The sequence below is a fragment of the Rattus rattus genome, chromosome 1, assembly GCF_011064425.1.
Source record: "Rattus rattus isolate New Zealand chromosome 1, Rrattus_CSIRO_v1, whole genome shotgun sequence".
Lineage (NCBI taxonomy): Eukaryota > Metazoa > Chordata > Mammalia > Rodentia > Muridae > Rattus > Rattus rattus.
Genome location: NC_046154.1, coordinates 17,623,025 through 17,647,698, shown reverse-complemented (window position 1 = coordinate 17,647,698; position 24,674 = coordinate 17,623,025). Strand labels below are relative to the sequence as shown.

Here is a 24,674-nt window from a genome sequence, read left to right as displayed (position 1 = left end):
GCAAGCAAACCTTCCTCCATGATGGAAACAACGGTCGTGTATGCTCCCCAACCTGTCCAATACTCATCCACCCCGCGGGGCTCTTCCAGCCACACCTGAAATGCGGCTAACAGACCATGGACTGAATCAGTAATATGCAAATGAAGTAGCTGGGAGTAGCTACTGATAATTACCTTGGACAAAGCCATAGGGAATGTGTTCTTGAGTGGCCTCCAACCTGGCCCTGGCTTCAGTCATGTTGGAGCAGGGCGGGCCTTGATCCCCAACATCCCCTATGTGTGTCCCATCCCCATGACATCCCATAAACCCCACAGGGCCCACATATCTCTTGCCTTTTATTCCAGCATCTCCCAGAGACCCATTATGTACAGATCATATTTATATACATATAATATACATCGTATATACGTATTTATATATATATAGATATATATATATAGTCACACACTCAGCCATTCACACATACACTCCTCCTGAAGGGGCCCGGCCACCTCAGAGCCTCACTCAACCCCAACAAACAGTTCTAGGTTCAGCAGGCAGTGGTGAGGTTTTATGTTTTTTTGCTTCAGAAACAGAACAAAACAAAAAAGGTCATATTCTCTGTGTGCATCCTTCCGTTCCCCAAGACTCTAAAAACCCCTTCCCCAAAACATTCTAAATTTTTGTTTTCAGAGGTTTCTCTCCTCTGCTCTTCCAAGGCCTCGGTGGAGAATCCGGCCTGCCCTGTGGCCTGGGCAGGTCCCTGAGGGAAATCCAGGTGGGCCAAAAGGGTCCCGGCGTGTCCGCAGTGGTCCAGCTGCCCTGTAACCTCCGGATGGGCAGCGTGGATAGCTATAGAGCCAAGGGCACCTGCCAGATAAGAAGTGTGCTGTCTGTCTCGCTGCAGGGGGCCGGCTGGCCACTCAGGCCACCTGGAGCACTGCCAAAGTGACGGTAGCCTTGTCCACCAGAGATGATGGCCACAGAGCAGATCTCCTTGCGGTGGGCATCACGGGCACAGGGCCGGCTCCGGACCCAGACGTCAGGGTCATCGGCCATCTCGTAGATGGACCCGTCCTCCTCACTGTGTTCCAGAGCCGAGCCATCAGCAGGTGCTGGCTCCCGCACAGACAGCAGGGGTCCAGGGAGGTGGGCTGTGGAGCGCAGACGGTACTGGAGCAGGATGCCTTTCTTGCGGGTCAACTCTCGAGCTGTGTGGCTGTCAGGCGCAGGCACAGTTTCATGAGCCTGCCCGTCTGGCTTGTCCTCCTCGGCCTGCGGTCCCTCGGCCTCTTCCTGGTCACTCCGCAGGATGTCAGGGGCCAAGATGCTCATGGCCACAGCCAGGAAGGCCACAGGTCCACAGTGACCATTGAGAGACACCATGCCTTTCCCTGTGAGAAACAGAGCAGAGGAGAAGGCCCAAGAGCCCAGGGCGTTAAGAGAGATACTCAAGTACTTCTGGAGAACTTCTGGGGTTGGACCTTTTCTTCCACCATCTATGTTAGCACCTTCCCAGAGGACGTGGGATCTGTTTATGCCATGCTCCACGGCATGACTTTACAAAGTGATGGAGACATTCTCCATCTTCAAGATGAAATGGCCTCACGGATAACTTCCTTTTAGCTCCACCCAGGAAGCCAAGTCTTTTTTTTTTTTTTTTTAAAGATGTATTTGTTTTATTTATATGAGTACACCACTATAGCTGTCTTCATGCACCCCAGAAGAGGGCATTGGATCCCATTACAGATGGTTGTGAGCCACCATGTGGTTGCTGGGATTTGAACTCAGGACCTCTGGAAGAGCAGTCAGTGCTCTTAACCACTGAGCCATCTCTCCAGCCCCCGGAAGCCAAGTCTTATGTCAGGCTCTACAGCTCTTCCGTCTGGCCAAGCTCCAGCAAACACAGGGCATCCGGACAAGGGACTCCTCTGCCTGGACCACAGCTGTCCTGGACATGACCTGCCCCATGCATCCCTGTGTCCCACCCTAGCCTGGTGCCTCCTTGCATGCAACCATTGCTCAAGTAAGTGTATCATGAAGACAGGTGCCCAGAAATCTGGGAGTCTGGAAGCGGTCAAGGCCTGGCACGGTGGCCCAGGGCTGTCTCCTCTCTCTTACCTCTGTGCCCATTAGCCACTCCAGGAGACCCCCATCTTCCCTCTCAGGGCAGAGACAAAGACCAGAGCTCCACTGTCTAAACACCAGGGGTTTTCCCTGACCCTGCTTCTGGGCTACTAGGCCTAGGGTCACAGATCATGGTGGACTGGCTGCCACATCTGATGTGGTCCCATCCCCAGAGCCAACATCTACTTCTACCTGTGAAGCCTTACTATGGAGAAGGGCAGCAGGACCCGCAGAGCCTCTGGCATCAATCAGGTGTCTCAGCCAAGCCTCAGATCAGGAAACTATGATTCATTAGGTAGGAGAAGCCTGGGGTATCATTTTACTATGGACTGAGAGGCTGGGCTCAGTGGGAAATATAGATGTCTATACCCAGTTCCCCAGCCCCCAGCCCTGAAGCCAAGCCCCAAACCCACCTGTGATCTTGGGGATGCCCTCCAGTCGGGGCACAGGCAACAGGACAATGACACCCTGGTCAGTGCCTACCCACAGCAGACCCTGGCAGATGAGGAGGCTGGTGACACACAGGTGCTTCTGACCTGCAGAGAGAGACGACATGAGTTCAGTTCATCCAGATGAGGGAGTCATACAGCCCAGATTTCCCCCAAGACAGGGTGGATGGTGCTATGGTTAGAGCGTGGGTACCCACAGTGGGGTAATGCCATAGGACATTGTGCCTGCTCCATGTGGGCCCTGTGTGTAGGGGCTCAGTTGCCTGGCACATAGGGCCAGTTAGTGTCCATGCAAAGGCCACACACAGCAAGCCAGGCTACAGGCCAGTGAAAAGCAGGTGGACAGTCTGCAGTGGACAAGGGTCAGATAGAAGCTGGCATCAGTGCATGCACTCAAGGGGACCAGGGCAGAGCCTGTGAACAGTTCCACTGCCAGCAAATAGATGGGCGTGTAGATGGATGGGCAGATAAATAGATGGATGAGAGAGTGAAGGGAAGGGTACATCAATCAATGATGGAGAGAGGGAGGGAGGGAGGGATAGTTGGGTGGGTGGGTGGGTAGGTGGGTGGGTGGATGGATAGATGGGAGGATGGATGGATGGGAGGATGGATGGATGGATGGGTGAGTGGGTGGATAGACAGATTGGCAAGTAGATAGACGGGTTGGTGGGTAGATAGATGATAGATAGACAGACAGACAGACAGACAGACAGACAGACAGATAGATAGATAGATAGATAGATAGACAGGTGGATGGATTTGATGGATAGATGATAGATATAGAGATAGATAGATAGATAGATAGATAGATAGATAGATAGATAGATGGATGGATGGATGGATGGATGGATGGATGGATGGATGGATGGATGGATAGATGGATGGATGGATAGGTGGATAGACAGACTGGCAAGTAGATAGACGGGTTGGTGGGTAGATAGATGGTAGATAGATAGACAGACAGACAGGTGGATGAATTGGATAGATAGACAGACAGGCAGACAGACAGACAGGTGGATGGATTGGATAGATAGATAGATAGATAGATAGATAGATAGATAGATAGATAGATAGATAGATAGATAGATAGATAGATGATGGACGGACAGACAGACAGATGCATAGATGGGTGGACAGATGAGAAGGCTGGGTAGATGAGTAGACGTGTGGATACACACACACACTCAGTTGAGCACAGCTTGACCACTGTACACAGTCACTGAAGATAGAGTAATATTCGTAATTACTTAAAGGCCCTAGGCTCTAAGGGGCTAAGATCAGCTCCATCTCAGTTACAAACCCCAAAGTAACAAGGCCAAGACGGGGAGCTGTGTTATGCTGGACCCTGCATGCCTCACCCTCCTCATAAGCTCCTGAGATCCCGGGACCAGCAGGAGATGGGACCCAGAGCACCTTCATCCCAACCACAGCAGAAGTTTGACAGGTGAAAGGAAAGTGAGACCGGAGGCCAAAGAGACAAGAGGTGAGAAACGGCTTCATCTACAAGGCCTCGTTCCGGGGCCCCTCGCCTCCTTCCGCCTCAAGGAAAAGAGCGAGACACTTCACAAACAGTCCAGAAGAAAAAAATTCTAATGGTGGATAAATATTTGATCATAGAGACTTAATACACAGGGCTCTGCTCACCATGGTCGTCTATCTGAAGATATACAAGTTTTAAAAGCTCAGGCTCTCGGAGAACATTTTATTAATGACCTGTCTAGTTAAAAGGAGGAGGGAGGTTAGGTTTAAAAAAATGCATTAATACCAGTCGGGTACTCGAGTGGAAGGAAGGGTGGGGGAAGGAAGCGTGATAAATTTTTTAACACGCCCCAAAAAAATCCACACTTAGAGGAGGAACAAATTTATTACTAATTATGCAATTATTTCATTTGGTGGTGTGGGGGAGGAAAAAATACTTAAAAGCCTGTTTTAAATATCTCTAGTAAAGAGTTTAAAACACCCATTGGGCTTGTCTTATGGGGTGGACAGGAAGCCACCCTCTGCCCTCCGATTCCTGCCACGGTGCCTGACTCCAGCTCAGCTTGGGGGTCAGGGGCTCTCTCAGCTCCGTGTTGTGAGATACCCAGCTTGGCTAACCAGGAAAGCCCAGGACTAGAGGAGACTTAGGTCTGTGTGGGACTCAGACCCAGGAAAGCGCCCCCTGTCTGCTCACACAGCTGGTGCCTTGGAGAAGACACCGACCTAGAAGTTCAAGACAGGCAGAGGGTCTGAAGGAGAGACCTAGCGATAGGCCAGTGTGAAGGGGCATAAAGGTGACAGTAAGGACAGCAAGGAGATGTCCCTGTCAGGAATGAGACTTCCTGCGACAAGAACTCCAGTGGGACGGACAGGGATGGAAGAGTTGACCACCGTTTCCAGGCAGAGTGCGGAATTCAGCAAGAATGGGACTCCGAGCTTCGGACCAGTCAAGCTCTGACTCAAGCTTTGCATCCATGGAGAAACTGAGTCTCAGGAGAAGATGTGCCCACCACCCGACCAGCAAAGGGACAGTGGGCAGGCCAGTCACGCAGCTGCTGGGTCTCTGTTCATGTGGCTTGGAAGCAGCCACACTCACCCGTGGTGCCGGCCCTTTAAAAGCCAGGGACACAGTGTGTGGGGTCCTCAGGGGTGTCAGCCACGGAACCCTCCGGGGCTGTGCTTCTCCACCCCCAGCCCGGCCTTGCTAGCTAGAGCTGCTGCATCTCACTTTCCTCTGCCCTGACTAGACAAGACTCCGAAGAATTTCAAAAACCTCTGAGATTAAGCATTTTTCCCATTGTTCCATTATCTTGAAATAATTTAGCTATCAAGATAAACGCAGAAGTATTTCTATGATACGGAGAATTTTTTATTGTGTTGTATAATAGATGAAACTGGTCCATCTTCCGCCCCCGCCTTTCAAGAAGTAAGAGTCAAAACTGGAAGAAGGGAAAAGAGAAGGCAGGAAAGAAAAGAACCAAGAGTAACACAGGGCTCTGATGCAGGGGAATGGTGAAAAAGGGGCTGCCCCATCTCGGCTATATGAAATGCTGATCTTGCTATGGGATTTCACCCTCAAAAATCCCTCGGGACTGCACCCCAACACATGGAGGGACCAGAGCTCTCAGTGACTAAGCCAGGACTCAACCAACTCTGTGTGTGTCTGGGTGTGTCTGGGTGTATCTGTGTGTTTGTGTGTGTCTCTCTGAATGTGTATGTGTCTGTGTGTATGTGTATTTGTGCATGTATGTGTCTGGGTGTTTATGTTTATGTGTCTGTCTCTGTGTATGTCTGTGTATTTGTGTGTGTGTGTGTGTCTGTATGTATCTGTGTGTGTTTGTGTGTATTTGTGTGTGAGTATGTGAGTGTGTGTGTGTCTGTATGTGTGTTTGTGTATTTGTGTGTCTGTGTGTGTATGTGTGTGTCTGTGTGTTTGTGTATGTGTGTATGTATTTATGTGTCTGTATGTATCTGTGTGTGTGTGAGTATGTGAGTGTGTGAGTGTGTCTGTATGTGTGTTTGTATATTTGTGTGTTTGTGTGAGTGTGTCTGTCTGTGTGTGTGTGTGTATTTGTGTGCATGTGTATCCCTATCTCCCTATCATACAGCAGGACTCTGAGCCACTGCATGACAAGGCACAGAGCCCTGCTGAGGAGAGCTGTGTCTGCATCTGTAGCTTGGGGAACATCTGCAGCTCGTGGGCTTAGAGCACCGTGTGATGCCGTCAGCAGGGCTTCGCTCAGCACGGGGCTCTGGCAGACACGAGACACACACACACTCACAGAGACACACAAATACAGACACATGTCCACAGACACACACACACACTCAGAGACACACAAATACACAGATACATGTATACACACACACACACACACACACACACACACACACACAGCAACATAGGGCTCTGGCAGACACCAGACACACACACAAACACACACACAGACACAAACACACAGACACATACACAGACACACACACAAACACACACACACAGACACACACACAAACACACACACACACACACACCCACAAACACACACACACACACACACACACACACACACACACACAAACACACACACACACACAACCACACACACACACACACACAGACACACACAAACACACAGACACATGTCCACACACACACACACACACACACACACACACACACACACACACACACACACACGGCTCAGCACGGGGCCCTCACAGACGGGCAGCTCTCAGTCAACAATCATGGCTGCTACCCAGCTTGTTAACAGCATTCGATCCTAGGCAAAGCCCTGATTGGTCAGAGTCATGGCTGGAAACAGAGATCAGATCTCAGGAGAGGACAGAGGCCCTCAGACCCCAAGGTGCTGCCAGCAGACCTGTGAAGGTTGGTCCTCAGCTGAGCTCAAACCCACCCCAGCCCTGCCACAGCCTGTCTGCCAGACCCTGGACGGCATCGCTGTTTCCCTGTCCCCAGGGCCCTTCCAGTTTCCTAGCCCACTAACCCAGCCTAAGGTGCTTCGACCGAACAAAATGATCATCGTTCTTGGCTGCCCCGGATCAAGTGGACTGGTAGCAGCTGGGATGGAGATGGTAGGAGGGGAAGCCTGAAGCTCCATGGGTGGCCCAGAAACCAGTGCAAGGGAAAATGAACCACAGAGAGCCTCTGGGTCTCCAAAGCAGCCCCTTCATATGGGCAGAAAGAGTGGGTAGCCACGGAAGTCAACTCCACAGAGATTTCAGGAGAGAGGGGTGAGGTGGGGGTGGTATGAACCCCAACGGTAACCCCTCCCGCCTCACCCCCTCATGTCACAGACAGCTCTGGAAGACACTGGAAGGCACTGGAAGGCACACTCCCATAGATGACCAGGAGTAGGAGCAGCCATCCAAACTCTTCGCCCCCAAGGTGGCTCCAACCCCGATAAATAGCAAATGTACAAAGGCATGGCTTTCTTCAGGAAGGTTCTATGGAGCAAGGCAGACGGGGGCCTCCTCCCTGCCCACAAGCTCCGAGTCAGAATCAGGCTTTGGTCAACCCGAGCAGAGGGACAGTGTACACAGCCTGGGTCCCCTGCCCAACTGGCGCAGGAGAGTGGAGGCCACCTCCTGAGAACCGAGTATGCTCAGATGTGTACAGGGAGCTCAGAGCGGGAGTCAGGGCTTTGATAAGGACGGGCCTGGGTATAAACCCCAGCCCTGCCACATCTTGTCCAACACAAACCAGTTCCCAAGGCTGACCAGGTAGTTAATGAACTGGGGTGCTCACTACCCCGCCCCTGTGGTACCCATGAGGGTCTGTCCTCTCATCCCAGCAAGGTGTAAGCCTCGCCTGGCAGGAGGAAGGGGGTCCTCCTCACCCCAGGCCCCAGAGAGCCATGCAGCCTCGCCTGGCAGGAGGAAGGGGGTCCTCCTCATCCCAGGCCCTAGGGAGCCATACAGCCTCGCCTGGCAGGAGGAAGGGGGTCCTCCTCATCCTAGGCCCTAGGGAGCCATGCAGCCTGGCCTGGCAGGAGGAAGGGGGTCCTCCTCACCCCAGGCCCGAGAGAGCCATGCAGTCTCACCTGGCAGGAGGAAGGGGGTCCTCCTCATCCCAGGCCCTAGGGAGCCATACAGCCTCGCCTGGCAGGAGGAAGGGGGTCCTCCTTACCCTAGGCCCTAGGGAGCCATGCAGTCTCACCTGGCAGGAGGAAGGTGGTCCTGGTGGCAATGTTGATCTCCTGAAGATGCTCCAGAGTCTCGGTGTGGAAGAGGCGGATAGAAGACCCAGAGGAGAAGGCCATCCAGACCCCGCTGCCAGCTTTCACCATGTGAGTGACACTCACCGCCTCATCCTGGTGCGCCTCAAAGCTTTGCTACACACAGAGGGGATGGAGAGGCATCAGGCCAGTTGCTACCCCGTCTTGCCCCACCCTCATCCCCATTCTCCAGGGTCAACTGTTCCCATGGTCTTGAGGAGCACAAACTGAGCAAGGCTCTGCCTGGACGCTGTCTGCAGTGTGCTGCACAGATCAGCAATGACCAGCAATTAGGGTCCCAGGGCTGACAGATTGTGACAGTGTAGATGTTCCTCCTGACAAGTGACCACAGACAATCACCGTGACAGGAACAGAGGCGAGGGGCAGCGCGCTTGGCTCTCGAGTGGAGACCCAACTCCAACACACAAACGGGGCTCCTAGCGGAAGCTGACGCTACATGCCTGGTTTTTCTCTCCGAGACAGGATCTTGCTATATAGCCCTGGCTAGACCGTGTAGATACTGTGTAGCCCAGGCTGGCCTCTAGTTCATGATTCCCCTACCTCGGATACCCAACTGCCAGGATCCTAGGCCACATCCAGCTATGCATATTATTTAAAGTTACCATGGCAACCTGCAGACGGGGGTGGGGGGGGGAGGAGATGGAGGAGTGAGTTGAGTCCTCATCTCTCAGTGTGGTAAGGGCAGGGAAAGTCAGGAAATGATGTTCAAAATCCAGAGAGCAAGAGCTCTGGAGTAAATGTGGAAGATGTGTGGATTAAAGTCAGAGCACAGGAGGACTACTCCACACCATTCAATTTGCTTCTCACTGGCATGGGGCTAATTGATCTCAACCGAACAATAACAACAACAAAACCCCTCAGGATACGGGCTGGCCAGGCAGCTCAGCCACTGCGGTGAGCGCCTAGCAAGCATGAGGATCCAGGTCTGATCCCCAGGCTCTATGTACTTGTGTTCTCTGTGGGGTTTTCCCCTAAGCTACAACATATGACAATGCCACCACTGCAGAGGTGGGGACCCGGAACTCACGGCTTACCCAGCATTTTCAAAACCAGAGAGAGGCACTGTCTCAAATGGAAAAAAAAAAAGAGGATAGTACCTGAGGAATAACATCCAAAGGTGTCCTCTGGCTTCCACACAAGCAAATCCATACACAATGCATCCACATGAATGCACACGTGTGTGCACACACACACACACGCACACATGCACATGCATTCACACACATATACAGAAGTGCATGCACACACAAGCACATGCACAAACATGCATGTGTGCACACATATACACATGTGCATGCATGTAAGCACATGCATACATGTACATGCATGCATGTGCACATAAGGACACACACACACACACACACACACACACACACACACATACACACACACATACGCGCAGAGCAAAAGTGTCTGACCCTCAGGGTGCATGGTCTCCACAGGGCAGGTATGAGGATAAGGAACTGTCTCCTCCCTCAGACTGGGGGGTTCCGTCTAAGCACTCCTGAGGTACCTAGAAGGGGCTTCTGAGGAAAACTAAACTGACATGGAGCCAGGTCTGGACCACACAGTACACAGTAGCCCCATCACTCAGGGTCTGCAGCCCGTCTCTACTAACCCAACCCAGCCCTTGGCTTAAGTTATATTTCTTCCAGGAAATCCATGGGTGGTTCCCAGTTGCCAGGTCTGATTGAAGAAGTCCACAGTGCAACCCCAGCCTTGTTTCCCTAGAAGTGGAACTGGTCAATACTGGGTCCAGTGGACCATGCAGACCCACGCTAATGCACAGAGCCAAGACAGGTGGGAGGGGATTCACCTGGGGCTTCCCCAGAAACTTCTGCTCATGCCAAGAGACAGACTTCTGGAACACAAGCTGATCCAGAACACACCAGCATCCTGGGTCCCAGGGGCAGCCAAGCTTAGCACCCCAGGGTGGGGGAAGACAGCAGTGGCACCCAGGCCTCAGTGCCCACTGGACACTCAGTGCCAAGGAGCCACATAACTTCTGAGTTGGGAAACCAAACTTTCCTAGAAGCCAGTCCTGGTCACACAAGAAAGAATCCAGCCAGGGACCCTGGCACAGCGTCCTCTGACCTCAGGCGCTGGTTCTGCTTAAGGACGAAAAGGCCTACCAGCAGATACCAAGTTTTCCCTGGCAGTTTGGTGGCAGTGGAAGGGGCACCACAAATCTAAAATGATGTCACACAACTGAAAGAGACTGCATAGGCGGGAACTTGCGGGTTCTCCCAAGTCCCACGCCTGAAAAGAGAGCAGAGGAGACAACACCCAGCAGGCAGCAGTGAGCACAAAGCCCCATCCTGATTTCGATGCAGAGGTTCAGCCCAGAGCCTCTCACAGCTCTGAAAGCAAGGAAATCGGGAGACTGTTGGGGTGGGGGTGTCCACAGCATCCAGGACCCAGATCAAAGAGGCCCAGGGCCAATCAAAGCAGGGCCGGGTATCAAGCTAGTTAACAAGGGGCCTGGATCCTAGTGTGCTGAGCTTTCTAACAACTCCAAGGAGCCGGGCAGAGAGGCTTGTGCCTGTAATCTTGGTACTCAGTAAACTGAGGCAGTTCAAGGCCATAGTGAGCTACACAGTGGGACACTGGGGAGACAGCTTAGCAGTTTAAAGAGCATGTGCATGCATGCACGTGCACACACAATACGTGCATCACATACATCATCACATGCATGCATGCAAACATGGAGACATGCATACACACACAAAGACATGTGCATTACATATATGTATGCACATACAGAGACATACGTGCATTGCATGTATGTATGCATACAGAAACATACAAGTATTACATATATGCATTCTCTCTCTCTCTCTCTCTCTCTCTCTCTCTCTCTCTCTCTCTCTCTCTCTCTTGCTTGCAAAGACCTGAGGTCAGTTCCCAGCACCCACCCCAAGCAGCTCACAACCACCTCTAACTCTAGCAGCAATAGATCTGACAGCTTCTTCTGACCTCTGGGGACACTTGCATGCACGCGCAAACACACACACACACACACACACACACACACACATTTAAAAATAAAACAAATCTTTAAAATACAAAGTGGGAGCAGATTACTAAATAGAGAGAGCTGACCCCAGGAGGGCAGGGTCTCAGCCCCTCTGTGTCCATCCTAGTGTATCTTCTCTGTATACTGGGACAGGAAGAATCTGACTCTCAGGGGTGCTGAGGACCCAGTGGAGAAGGGCATATGGCACACCCTGAGGGCCCCTGCATGCTGCTGTGTAGGACCAGCATGCCGCCAGTTCCACCCCCACCCACAGTGTCTACCTCCACAGCCTCTGAACACCCAGCCACGGCCACCCACGCTGCTGCCGGTTCCAGGTGAGTGATCTCCTCAGAGGAGTGCTGACACAATCAGTCCTGTAATATTTATGTGCCTCCAGGTGACGCTTCTACGCCGTTGCCATAAATTCCCGGGGTGATGTGCTCAGCACTCAAAGTCATTAGAGCCAGAGATGACGTGAGGGGCTGAGAGGATGGCTGGGTGAAGGAGCTACCCAGGAAGGGTAGACAGTAATTAGGTGTCTATTTCTACTTCCTGGGCACCAACAGGGGACCAGGCCTCTCCAGAGTCAGGCAGGGCACTGGACACCCTACTGACACAGAAAAGACAGCCAACAAGTCCAGAAAATGGACCCAGACGGACTGAGTGGGGGATTCCCATCTCTTCAGCCCACTCTCAGAGGCTCAGCATTTGATCAAGATCGGTGTTAAAGAGGTTCTTGCCTCTTTCAGTCACCATGAACCAACTGGGGGTCCTGAGAAGCCTGATCAGAGGCCCGGGGATGGATTGCCCGCCAAATGCTGTCCCACGTCCCAACAACACTGCCCCCTCTAATCCCTGAGGACAAACATAGGGTGGGCACCAGCCTTCCACCATCATTCAAGGCAAAACACCAGAAGTTCAAGGAATGATAGGTGTCATGGCTCGCTGGCCAGTGGACAGACTGGATTGTGACTTGGGACTTCCTGGCCCAGTGCAGATAGGGCATCTTGTACAAACTATCATAAAAGTCCCTCACCTGCCTGAACCAGCTCCATTCTTATCAGCCCTTCACAGCCAAGGCAATAGAAGAAAACCCTGAAGTGGCATTGGCAGAGCTGGGTTGCTGAGAAAGGGTGGGAAGCCACGCCCCTACCCTGGGAAGCCCCGCCCCTAACTGGAGTAGCCAATTCACTCTTTCCCATCCTGGGAAAGCTTGAGTGGCTGGTCACTCAGATGAGACACAGTTCCCACACTCTGGCTGGTGTGATGTTCCTGCCTTGCCTGACCTGGTTGAGGTCAAGGGCTCAGCCAGAAAAAATAAAACAAAAACAAACAAAAACTATCATGAAGGCTGGAGATGTAGCCACCTCCCCCTCTCCCCAGTAAGGCACCTCTTGCTTAGCAGAGAGGGAGGGAAACCACCCTGCTCTACTGAACGGCAGACACCCCCGGCTCAGAGGCACCTTGGGGACAAGCAGACAAACGGGGCCACCAGCCACTGTTTATTTTGGAAGGAAATGTCAAAACTTAGTGTTATGGCAATAACTTTCTAGAAAAAAAAATTACCCCAATTTTTTCTAGTATCTCAAGAGTCTGCCTACTTGTGGCCACCAAATGTTTTAGATCCCTAGCCTGTTCTTTAAGCATATGATCCCTTGTGGGTCAGTCATGTTCCATGATGACCTCACGTCGGTGGTTATACTTAAAATAAAATAATAATTTTAAAAAATGAGGGCATGAAGTTAGCAGAGGAGTGGGCCTGGGAGGAGTTATGGAGAGAGTTGGGAATAAATATTATCAAAATACATTGTAAACACATATAAATTCAAAGAATAAAAATAACGAGCTGGAGAGATGGCTCAGTGGTTAAGAGCACGGACTGCTCTTCCAGAGGTCCTGAGTTCAAATCCCAGCAACCACCTGGTGGCTCACAACCATCTGTAATGGGATCTGATGCCCTCTTCCGGCATGCAGGTGTCCATACAGATAGAGCACTCATACACATAAAATAAATAAATTGATTCAGGTTCATTCCTGGCACCCATGTTAGGCAGCTCACTTGACAGTCTGTAACTCCAGCTCCAAAGAATCAGAGATGTCTGTGGCATGCACATGTATGTGCATGCAAAAATACTCATAACTTTTTAGGTTAAAATATTTTTTGAAAAGTAAGTCCTATACCAGCGCTACTGTTAGGGCTCGGTGACAGAGCATTTGCTCAGCGTGTGTGAGGTCCTGGGTTCCCCTCCCGGAACAGAAAAAATAAGCAAAATTCCACACTAGGTCTTGCTTGTTACTAAGTACTCAAGCTGGGTGCAGATGTTTAAGGTGACCTCAGTCCTCAGTGGCAGCCTAGACCAAGGTGTTCAGAAGGTGCCACTACAAAGATTTGTGCCGTGCGCCATGGCTGTGCCAGTGTTTGCCCTACAATCATAACTCAACTGAAGAATGCCCATTGGTGCACGTGACTCCTGTGGAGATGCAGACTGTGAAAGGCACCTCCAGGCAGGGATGCTACTGACCCCTCCAAAGTCCTACTTAATGTCCTCTTGTTTCCCCTAGAATGGACATCAGAGGACACCACCGAGGCCATCATGCACCATTCTGATGAACCTTGCCCTCAATCCCTACCCCAGCCCTGCCCTGTACAAACAAGTACCAGAACTAAGCTGAGAGAGCTGGAGTCTGCCTCGGTCCAGCACTGCCGAGACCACAAGGTGGGCAGCTGGCCCCTTGCTGCTCCAGGCACCAGGGCTGGGCTCACCCCAGTTGGCTCACCCTCCAAAAGCCAAGGTCTGCAGGCTGGATTCAGCCAGCCCAGCGACTTTTTGTTCCATTTATTTCAACTTTCATGGGTAATGAGAAGGACTGCCTAGGGCTGTTACAACGATGTCACAAGGTCCTGCAAGCATAGGGCTCTGACCAGCCTGAGGCACCATCACTGTAACTGAGCGATGGGGACCAAGGTTTTGCTCACTCATGGGAGGGCAGGTCCTTAAGTGACAGCCCCTCTGCTGGGCCCAGTGCTCACAGCAGGAGCAGCTGTGCCTTCTCCCTCCTTCGATCTTTTCTTCCTCTGTGACCCCTTCCTTCTCACTCTGCCTTCCCCCTCTGTCTGACTCTGATCCTCCCATGGCTCCATGTTTTCCTGGGCCACTCATTCATGGCATCCATGTCACCAAGGGGTCATGGTAGAGCTGTGGAAGAGAGGTGAAGACAGACCCAGGGAGAGGGAGCCTTCCACCATAGCCGCTGAGACCAGACCTGTGGCCAGCCCAGGTCCAGCAACATATACGACAGACGCCCTAGATTGAGGCGCCCACCTTTTGCAGAAGCTGACAGCCGGCACATGGGTGGGCCCTATGCATGTATGCCCAGACCCCTGCCACCCATCTGAGGACCCAAGAGGAAGCTGGACAGTGTCCCTCTTCACAGTGGCCTGCCATCCCATGAAAGACAGCCCTGGTGTACACATACACAAGACCAGTGAGATACAAGGCAAGGAGATGACGCCATACTGCACCCTGTGCTGGGAGGTATCTTTCTAACAACCCAAACCTTCCTGGGGGTGGAGGGAGCAAATACTGGACAGAGAGTCGAGCTCTTTTGGGTAAGAAGACAACACTGTATCCTGCACCAGAAGCCAGAACTGGGCAGAGTCAGCTCAACTGGCCATTCCTCATGGCTGACATTTTGACTCTAGCATGTTCTCTGAGAAGGTAATAGCAGCATCCCAGAAATCACCTCCCCCCCCCCAGCAGTTCTTCTGCAAGTCTAACCTAATCCTTGCTGCTGCTAGGAAACCCTCCTTTTGATCTCCTGGGAAGTTCCTGCTATCTTTAGCAAATAAATCTCACGTTTTGCTCACCAGTTCCTTGTTGATAAGACATAACAAGAGTGAAACACTGATTTAAAAAACTATTAAGATAAAACCAGACAGACTGACTCCACGGAACCATGCGACTCCAGACCCCGCGTGCTCCAGTGACCCAAACACCAGGCTCCAACCGAGGGGTCCCCAGTTGCTATAAGAACTTGGGGATTCATTTTGCTCTCTGTGCCAATTTGCATAGCATTAGCCGGGAGAAGCCGCATGCCTGGATTTCGGGGTATTTTTTTTTTTAAATTCCCACCCGTTTTGTGTCATAAATAAGATGGGAGACGGAAAACTAATACAGCCCAGTGATGTATTATTCATGCCGTGTCGAGAGCTGTGACGGATTTACAACAGTTAATGCATGCAAACGAAGTTTGGGTGCTAACATGAAAATTAAGGATCGGGGTGGGGGGGAGATCTGGGTGCATGGGGTGCACAGGGAGGATCTGAGGGGCTGTGGGGTGTCCAGGAGCCTGAAGAGGTCTCTCCTCTGTCAAGCTGACTGGCCTCGGGGGTGGGGTCAGCATGAGCAGAGTAGACTTCGAACTACCAGTGCACACATGGCTTCCAGAGGAGCCCACATGCTCTCAAGCGGGGTACTTAAGCCTGGGTTGGTTGGTGTGCTTACCCCCTGCTGGCCTGGACCTATACCATACACCTAGGCCCTGGGGAGTAATGGACAACAGGAATCCAACAGCCCTGCCCCGAATGGCTTTGTTCTGCTTAATCTAACACTTAGACCCGAGTGTCCACTGACAGCCATAGTGTGAGCCTCAGTGTTGGCCTCCATGGACGCGGAGGAGGTCTACGCAGGATGTTCCAGAGGTCAGGGAGCAGGGTATGAGAGAGGGGTGCCCAGTGAATCCTCCCAACAGCTCTATGGGTGCAAGACCCAGGGCCAGGCTTCTACAAGGCATCAGAGGGCTGGGGGTGTAGCTCAGTGGTAGGGACTTGCTAGGCATGTGTGCTAAAACTATACCAGAGACACTGGCTGAGCTCTGGGCATCGGGGCTGTGGTAGAAATCTCTAAGGCTGTGTTGAGGCAGGTCTGGGAGGGTCCCAGGTCCACGAATAGTACAGCTGCCGGTTTGTAATGTCCCATGGCCTTGCAAGTCTGGATCGCAGGTACAATGCTACCCTTTGGGTGGGGTCTATCTCTGCTGACCAGGAGACCAGCCCCTCATTCCACTTCCACCCTGCTCTTGGTGTGTCCCCACCTCCTTGGTCTCACACTTCCTCCTAGGACGCTTGGATTGGCCTTGGCCCCTAAGCCTCCCCCAGCCCAGACCGTCACCTCCTGTGCAGAAAAAGTGACCGCAGCTGCATCACACCGCCCTGCAGGCACCCCTTCATGAAGCCATGAGCCCCTGAGCCTGCTGTGCAATCATAGGGGCCTATGTTCTAGTGGCCCCAGGGACAACCATTAAAGAGATGTTTTCAGAAAGTGAATAACGTTCACGTGGCCACACAGACAGGGGACATGTTAAGCTGTGACTAGGGCAGAAGCGACTTGGCTAGAGCTACAGGGTAGAGTGGCCTCCTGGGAAGGTGATGGTAAAGTCCAGTACTGAGCGGAGGTGGGGCAGCATGGGGATATGTTCCGAAGAGGGAGGACAGCAGAGGGCTAAAGAGAGGCTGTGGGGAGGATCCGGACTGTGAGGAAGAGCTGGTCTTTGGGAGGAGTCATGCTGTGCAGAGCAGCCAGGCTGTGGGGAGGAGCCGGCTGTGGGGAGGAGCAAGGCTGTGGGGAGGAGCCAGGCTGTGGGAGAGGAGTCGGACTGTGGGAGGAGCCAGACTGTGAGGAGGAGCCAACTGTGGGGAGGAGCCAGGCTGTGGGGAGGAGCAAGGCTATGGGGAGGAGCCAGCTGTGGGAGGAGCCAGGCTATGGGGAGGAACCTGGCTGTGGGGAGGAGCCCTGGCTGTGAGGAGGAGCCAGGCTGTGGGGGTGGAGCTAGGCTGTGAGGGAGCTGGCTGTGGGGGGGAGCCGGGCCGTGGGGAGGAGCCTGGCTGTTCTAAGGCTAACAGAAGGTAGGTACGGGCGGTAAACTTTGAGAGAAAGGAAAAGAAAAGCATGGGGTCAGCAAGATAGCTCAGAGAAAGTACTCGCTCTACTTGGCTGATGACCTGATTTTTTTTTCCTTTTTCTTTTTTTCGGAGCTGGGGACCGAACCCAGGGCCTCGCGCTTCCTAGGCAAGCGCTCTACCACTGAGCTAAATCCCCAACCCCTGATGACCTGATTTTAAACTCTTTGAGGCTCACATAGAGTGAGTAGAGAAGTGACTACACAGAGGTGTCCTCTGACCTCCACATACACACTGTGGCGCATGCCCTTGCCCCAGTAACAATAAAATTTAAGAAGATTGGGAAAGAGGAGAAGGAAGTGGAAGAAGGGGAGGAGGGAGGAAGGGAAGGAAGAAGAGGAAGAGAAGGGAGAAGAGGGGAAGGAGGAAAGGAAGAGGAGGAAGAAGAGAAGAGGAGGAAGAGGAGGAGGAGGAGGAGGAGGAGGAGGAGGAGGACTTGCAGTTCTTCCAGAGGACCCAAGTTCGATTCCTAGCACTCATGTCAAACATCTCCCAGCTGCCTTAGGTCCAGCTCCAGGGGATCTTCTGGCCTCCAGGGGTATCCACACCCACGTTACATACCCATACAAAGACGCAGGTACACACACATAATCGAAAACTGTTTAAACTATGACAGGAGAAAAGGGCTTGCTCCCGTCTGGCACCCATCCACACACCAAGCTGGTTCATCTCTCAGCAGCAGTACTCAGATCTAACAACTCAAGGACACCATAGCCCCGCCCTGGCTCCGTGAGCAGGAGGGCAGAGACCCCGGGCCACTCGTGTGGGATCAGCCTTGCCCCGTACCCTACCACCCATCCCAGCAGAACGTACCCAGCATGCCTCAGGGTTTTTTTTATAATTAAGATACAACAATCACCCCACAGCGGGCTTTCCCCCTCCGGCTACGGCTCCGAATGAACTCCACACTGACTGGATTAGACTTTGAAGGTGGCGAAGCAGATAATGAACACGGAGAACGCCGTGTTGACACAGGCCCTGGCGAGCCACATTATTATTTAACAGGCCTCGCTTCTGCCTCTGCTGGGATCAAGGAGCCGAACAGGCAACCGGTGGTAACTGTAAAACCCAGAGGCAGGGGTGGCCCAGCTCCATGGGGCCTGAACTGAACAAGGTCAGGGCGGAGGCAGCGACCCAGCCTCGACCTTGGGAAACGGCCCTCATTCAGAGGCCTCTTTCGTAGATTGGCCCCACTGCCCTGCCGCCTGGTATCCTGCAAGTCTCCAGCTCTCTCCAGCCTGAATCTGCTGCCTTCCTCCCAACGAATACCCCATTACCCTCTTCTGTCACATGTCACACATGACCTCCCCCACCCAGCCCAGCCCTCACCCCAACCTTCCAGCTCCTGTGTCTCCTCCAGCTAGGGCGGGCACTGCTCCTGCCCCCCCTGGGTTCCAGCTACACCACCACTATATCACCATGCCAACTAACACCATAGCCCTGGTCTCACTCCACGGTGGACTCTGAACTCCTGAAGGGCAGAGCCAGGTCTCTGTCATCTTGGTCCCCTGCGTGACCTACGCTGAGGACTTGGAGAAGGGTGACATACTCTGCCCCCACACCTGCTCACTGGGACTCCCCACTAACAGGCACCTGCTGTCACCACCAATGAACCAGACGCTGGGTGACCAAGGTGTGACCCTTGAAGATGCAGGTGCATGATCTGCCCCATCCCCCCAACCCGAGTGACACACGGGTGCTTCCCAGAGGAGACAGAACCTCCTTTTTGTTGAGACAGGCGGCCTGGAAATTAAGACTCACGATGAGGCCTGTGCTCAAACCCCGATGCTGCCTCTCTCTAGCTGTGTAACCTCAGCTGAGTTACTTAATCTCTCTGAGCCTGTTCTCACAGCTTTTAAGCGGGAACGGTGCCCTTCTCAGAGGGCTGCTTAAAGATAAAATGAGTGTACATGTGTAAAAATACGTAAGTTCAGCCAGGTCCAATGAAGTCCATTGTCACTTTCTGGGGATGGAGCACCCAGATGAACCCTGGTGTCTTCACCTTGTGCCCCGGCCACAGAGAACCAAGAGTTATGATACAGACGCGTCTCTTAGCTTGTGACACCCGCTAGCTGGCTGTCCACTCCCTGGGTTCCTCATGAAGCCTGGGGGAGCTTACATGAGGCAGGGGTCACTGAAGGCTCTCCTGGAAGCCTACACCGTGTGGGGATATTGAAGACCTTGCGGGTGCTGAACTCAGGCTCAGCACAGCCATATATAGAATGTATAAACACTCTGGAGGCTCCCCCAGGCCTGGCTAGGCTCACCGGGGACCCACAGGACAGCCTGACGCCGGCTAGCCCAGGACTGCGGTCATTAGCAGCAGCCAGATGGAGCCGCTGGCTCCGGCGTACAATGCCTACAATGCCGGGGTGGGCAGCTCCCCTCCATCCAGGCACGAGGCAGGCTCTATTAAATATACATGGCGCGATCTTGTAACTGAGCTACTGCTGTGCTGTATGCAGGGTGAGCGAGCTGCCGCCCACCACCCACCGGCATGGAAGATGCTCAGGAATGCCCTCCCTCTGGCTCTCCAGACCCCGCTGCACGGACCTCCTGGCCAGCGGCCCTGGACTCCCTGCCAGGTGCCCAGAGCAGGTGAAAGGTCATACTAATCCTGCCTTAAGAGTAGCTGGTCCAGCACTAATGGTAAATCACTATAGCCTCGAGGGAGCCAGGAGGTCCCTGGAGCTTGGGGACAGTTGGCCAGAGCCAGACAACACTGGCTGGTGACGGACAGAACCCAGTGAGAGCAGCCCATGCAGGCTCTGTAAACCTCCCCTGTGCCCAGCCTGCACTCCTAGGTCAGGAGAGGATGGAATTTCTTCCCATGAAGCGAGAGGGACCAGCGGGCCTGTACTGCCCATGGAGGCTGGCAAGGCCCAAACCACCGACATCTGTACCTGTGCAAGCGGTTTGAATCTGAGGCCTCGGACAGGCAGAAGTCAGGGAGCTGGGCAAACAGGGATAATGGATGTCAAACCACTGTGCACAGAGAGGTTCAGAGACCTACCTAAGGTCACAAAGCACAGCAGAGACAAAGCCAGGGTCCCTTCTCAGCTCTGCTCACAAACCATACTCCCTCGAAGGGTATGGGGTGACCTACTTACAGGGATGGACCAACAGTGACTGGGCCAGAGGTGGAACTACTGTTTGAGACAGTCCTGCCCACTTTCCCCTCTAAGAAGGCTCCACTGGTCAAGTCTACAAGACAACTGGGGAGTCTGTGTGTGTAGCCCAACTTCCCCACCCACGAGCCTGATCCCCAACTCCACAGCGGCAGCCATCCTCAGCACCCCAAATTCTGTCCCTGAAAAAGCCTTCTGCAGGGACAGCTCTTGGGGACCACAGGACCCTGGTGTGTGAGCTAGCCTTGCCCAGTGGACCTTCGCAAGATAGAAGAGGTGACAAGGCCTTGGAAGGGAAGCGATGAGGGTCCTCCAGGGCACAGCAGGGGCCAGGAAGAGGGTTTGTTGTCACGGCCTACTCCTCTTCCCACTCTATCCCTCAGGAGAGCAAGAGTCAACAGATCAGGAGAGCGGGGCTGTGCTCTCTCCAGTCACAACACCCTGGTCACTGTGGCACTGCCCAGCAGCAGCAGGGAAGTCACAGATCCTTGGTGTCATGCTTGAATAGCTCTTGAATGGGATAGACCCATGGTGACAGCCAAGGAGCCCCCAGCTCTCTCTCTCTCTCTCCACAAAAGTTGGCATGGGGCTTGGGAGATGATATAGTACATGATTTCAACTCCCAGAACTCAAACTTTAAAAGGGGGATCACATGCTTATATCCTAGCACAGGGGGTCGAGGTGGGACAGAGACGGGAAGATCCCTGAGGAACACGACCTGAGAAACATGACCGCCCGGTCTAGCCTAATATGAGTCCCAGCATCTGAGAGACTCTGTCTCGAAAATAAAGGTGGACAGAACCAGAGGAATGACACCCAAGATTGCACAACACACACACACACACACACACACACACACACACACACACACACACCTCTGCTAAAGAACTGTCATGCAGTCAATCATCCAACTCCTTCCATATCCGCCACATCCCCCCTGCCAGTGCGGGCCGGCACGGTGGCTCCCTCAGTGTTACCTCACACAATCACTTGCCTGAGCTGCCCCAGTGCCCTGGCGTTTGGTCATGCATAACTCTGGCTGTGTCTGGTGTGAGGGGAAGATCTGACCTGTAGGCTGAGTCACACGGATGGCCACCCCACGTGTGGGGGCCTCGCCTGGTTCAGTGATCACCACAGCACACGGAGCTGAGAGGGGAGAATTGCTCTCGGCCTCCATAGCTAAGACAGATGGAAGGTCTTGCCGCCTTCAGAACCAGGCGGAAACCCCAGTGGTTTGGGATCCCGAGACTGCCAGCTTGAAGCTGGCATCTGCTCTAGGGCCTCCCTGGTTCTCAGACTAAACCCCACACTGGCTCTCCTGGGTCTCTGGCTCCTGAGGCTGTCTCTTGAGTCTCCTCACCTAGGTCACCTACAGACCTCTTGGTTCTGCCTCCCACAGGAAGTCACAGGACCCAGGGAAGAGACGTGTATGTAGCCTCCCTTCATGGACCAGAAGTCAGTATTCCCATGGGGCGAGCATGAAGGTGTCCATTGGCCAAGCAAGGACTAGCCACAAACTCATGTGCAGAGTCCACTCACCTCTAACATTCAGGAAAGTAAGGACATACAAAAAAGAGTATGGGTCACATCTCCCATGGCGCCCACACACACACACACACACACACACACACACACACACACACACACACACACACACACAAGCATGCACGCACATACACAGTTCATCCACAGAACCCCACACCTCAGTTTCCCCACTTTTCCAGTGAGGATTGAGACCTCCAGGACCCTGACCACCTACACGAGAACAGCACCAAGCTCTACCTAGCGCCTGAGCCATCAAGTGTCAAATTGGAGGTGTCCAGGACAGAGAACCTAACAGAGACAGAAAGCAACCCCTCACATGGGGGCATGCCAGAGGAGCCTGCCTGTCTGGGGACCTTTCCAGGCTCCCCTCTGGGTCCGGCGCCGTATCTGATCAATAACTCAAACAAATCAACAATGGCAAATGTCACCAAATGCCACTTGAGAAGCCACCGAAGCTCATACCAGCCACTAAGGATGGAACATAGGATGTGACAAGCCTAGCGGGGTCTGTGACGCCAGGCCTCATCCCAGCAGAGATAACAACTGGGCGTGACAGGACCCAGGGCCTGCAGCTACACCTGTTCTTAAAGAGCACAGGTCTCAAGATGGCCGTGTCTCTACCCAGCAGCGAGTCCTGCGTAGGAGTACCTGAGTCTGCAGAGTGGCGGCATCCAGTACCGTGACCCTCGGCCCGCAGCTGGCCCACGCGGCATCCTCCAGGCTCAGCAGGGTGCGAATGGGCCCTGGGCCCACAGTTAGGCACACGGGAGGACTCTCCAGGTCCCAGGGAATTTCTCCTGTGGGAGAGAAGGGCACAGGTCAGTGGCCGGCTCCATATCCCCTTCCCCGTGGTCTTTCACCCTCACTTCACTGGTGTTATCCCCCATTGCCCTAGGACCTCCCCACCTCGATCTCCCTTCTTCTCACTCCCCCATTTATTCCCCCTACACGTGAGCTTGGGGCTGAAAACAGGCAGGAGCAGGTGTAGCCCCTGCCTTCTGGGAAACCACGGGGTGGAGATAGCAACAGTCAATCGTTATGAGCTGATACGCCAAGCGCCAAGGAAAAAAACTACACTTGGAAGATAGAGATACAGAGGCTTCTGGGAGAGGCAACCTCCACATTAGTACCTGCCAGGAAACAGCAGGATCCCAGAGTTCAGGGACTTGTGACCAGCATGGCCCTGATTCTAAGGGCCTTGAGTACACCTCCCTAAGCGTCTCAGAGTCTCAGTTTCCCTATGGATGGGGAAGGGTCTTTTTTAGACCACTGCTCATCAGTACAGCATGAGATTTCCTTCAGTCCCCGACCTCTTTCCTCCACAGATGCTACCAGATGCAAGGAGGCCCGGTGAGAGGCTCTGAGAGAGGACAGCCCCCACTTCTGATCCTGGAAACCAAAGCTTCAGCCTAACCTAGTCTCCCTACCCGGCCCCATCCCCAACCGTGCCCAGCTCACTGAGAACCACTCTCTGGCAAACACAGTGGCTGGACAGCACCTTCATCTCAGGACACACCCCAAGTCACATCTCAAGCCACACCATGCCCCAGCGGCTGCTCTAGGCGGTCAGGGTGCTGGACAGGAAGGAGGTTTAGGGGAGTTGAGATCCAGTGAGAGGCCTGGGGAGCAGGGTAGGACACCTCAGAACTCAACCTTCCTAACGCTGCACCCCTTTAATACAGTTCCTCATGCTGCGGTGACCTTCCTGGCCACAAAATTATTTCCACTGCTACTTCATAACTGTAATTTTGTTACCGTTATGAGTCATTCTGTAGATACCTGATACAGCTCATCTGGTAAGTGACCCCTGTGAAAGGGTCATCTGACTCCCCAAGGGGTTGCGACCCACGGGTTGAGAAAGACTGCCTTAGAGCCAGCGGGCATAGCAACTGGGGCCAGAGAGAGGGGACAGAATCATCTGTTGAGTACCCTGAACCCCCTCATCCTCCAGTCCGTCCCCAGAAGGAACACAAAGCCACTCACCACAGGCTACCTTCCTCTGGGCCCACTGCTGTGTGGTAAGACTGAGAATGGCTGTCCCCAGAGGTGTAGGACTCCAGGTTATATGAGGAAGCTACCAAACTCCTTGCCTTGTCCTCCGGCCATATGTGTTCAGCATGTCCCCACCTCTAGGCTCCCCTGAACCTTGCTTCCATACTCTCAGCCTAGCTAATAAATTAAGAACTGGGGAACCCCCTCCCCAACACGCAATAACACCCTTTCCAGCTCAGGGCATGACCACATACATAGCAAGCTAACTAGCCCAGAGCAGTCTGTGGCTCTGAACGTCCATATCCATTTGAACGGGGACTTGACCTCTCTGAGTCTCCATTTCCTCATCTCTAAAATGGGTATGAAGACCTCGCACACCCATACAAACCCCTCAGAACGCTATAAGGAGTCCAGGGGCTGTACATGCTGACCCAACACAGCTTGGGGCGCTGGTAAAAAGTGCCAGTGATCAACACTGAGTCCCCTCCGAGTCTGTGCTGGTCCCTCTGCCCATGAACAAATTCTTTAACTCCCGCAAGCCTGCACGGCACACGCTGTCATTAGCCCTGACTTATAACTAACACACTGTCAGTTCAATTACCCAAGTCACAGCTACACAGCTGTCCCTGCTCCCTGACTCCCAATAGTCTGCAGGAGCCAAAGCTGGCACCATTTAATTAAAGGTGACAACAGAGGCCCAGAGTAGAGAACCTGGGCGAGTCCCCCAAGGAGAGCCGGGCCAAG

At 53.2% G+C, this 24,674-nt stretch overlaps 1 protein-coding gene across 4 annotated transcripts in view; it reads right to left on the bottom strand.

Annotated features, from left to right (window-relative positions):
- Positions 1 to 317: 317 nt before the first annotated feature.
- Positions 318 to 24,674, bottom strand: part of Arhgef10l (Rho guanine nucleotide exchange factor 10 like) — a 103,320-nt gene continuing 78,963 nt past the window's right edge. For all 4 annotated transcript variants that reach the window (XM_032895291.1, XM_032895286.1, XM_032895300.1 and 1 more), the window contains 4 exons: positions 22,587 to 22,735; positions 8,212 to 8,386; positions 2,520 to 2,642; positions 318 to 1,373 (listed from right to left, as the gene is read on the bottom strand). In XM_032895291.1, coding sequence (XP_032751182.1) covers positions 832 to 1,373; positions 2,520 to 2,642; positions 8,212 to 8,386; positions 22,587 to 22,735 — 989 coding nt within the window. In that variant the 3' untranslated portion in view covers positions 318 to 831. The remainder of the gene's footprint in view (positions 1,374 to 2,519; positions 2,643 to 8,211; positions 8,387 to 22,586; positions 22,736 to 24,674) is intronic.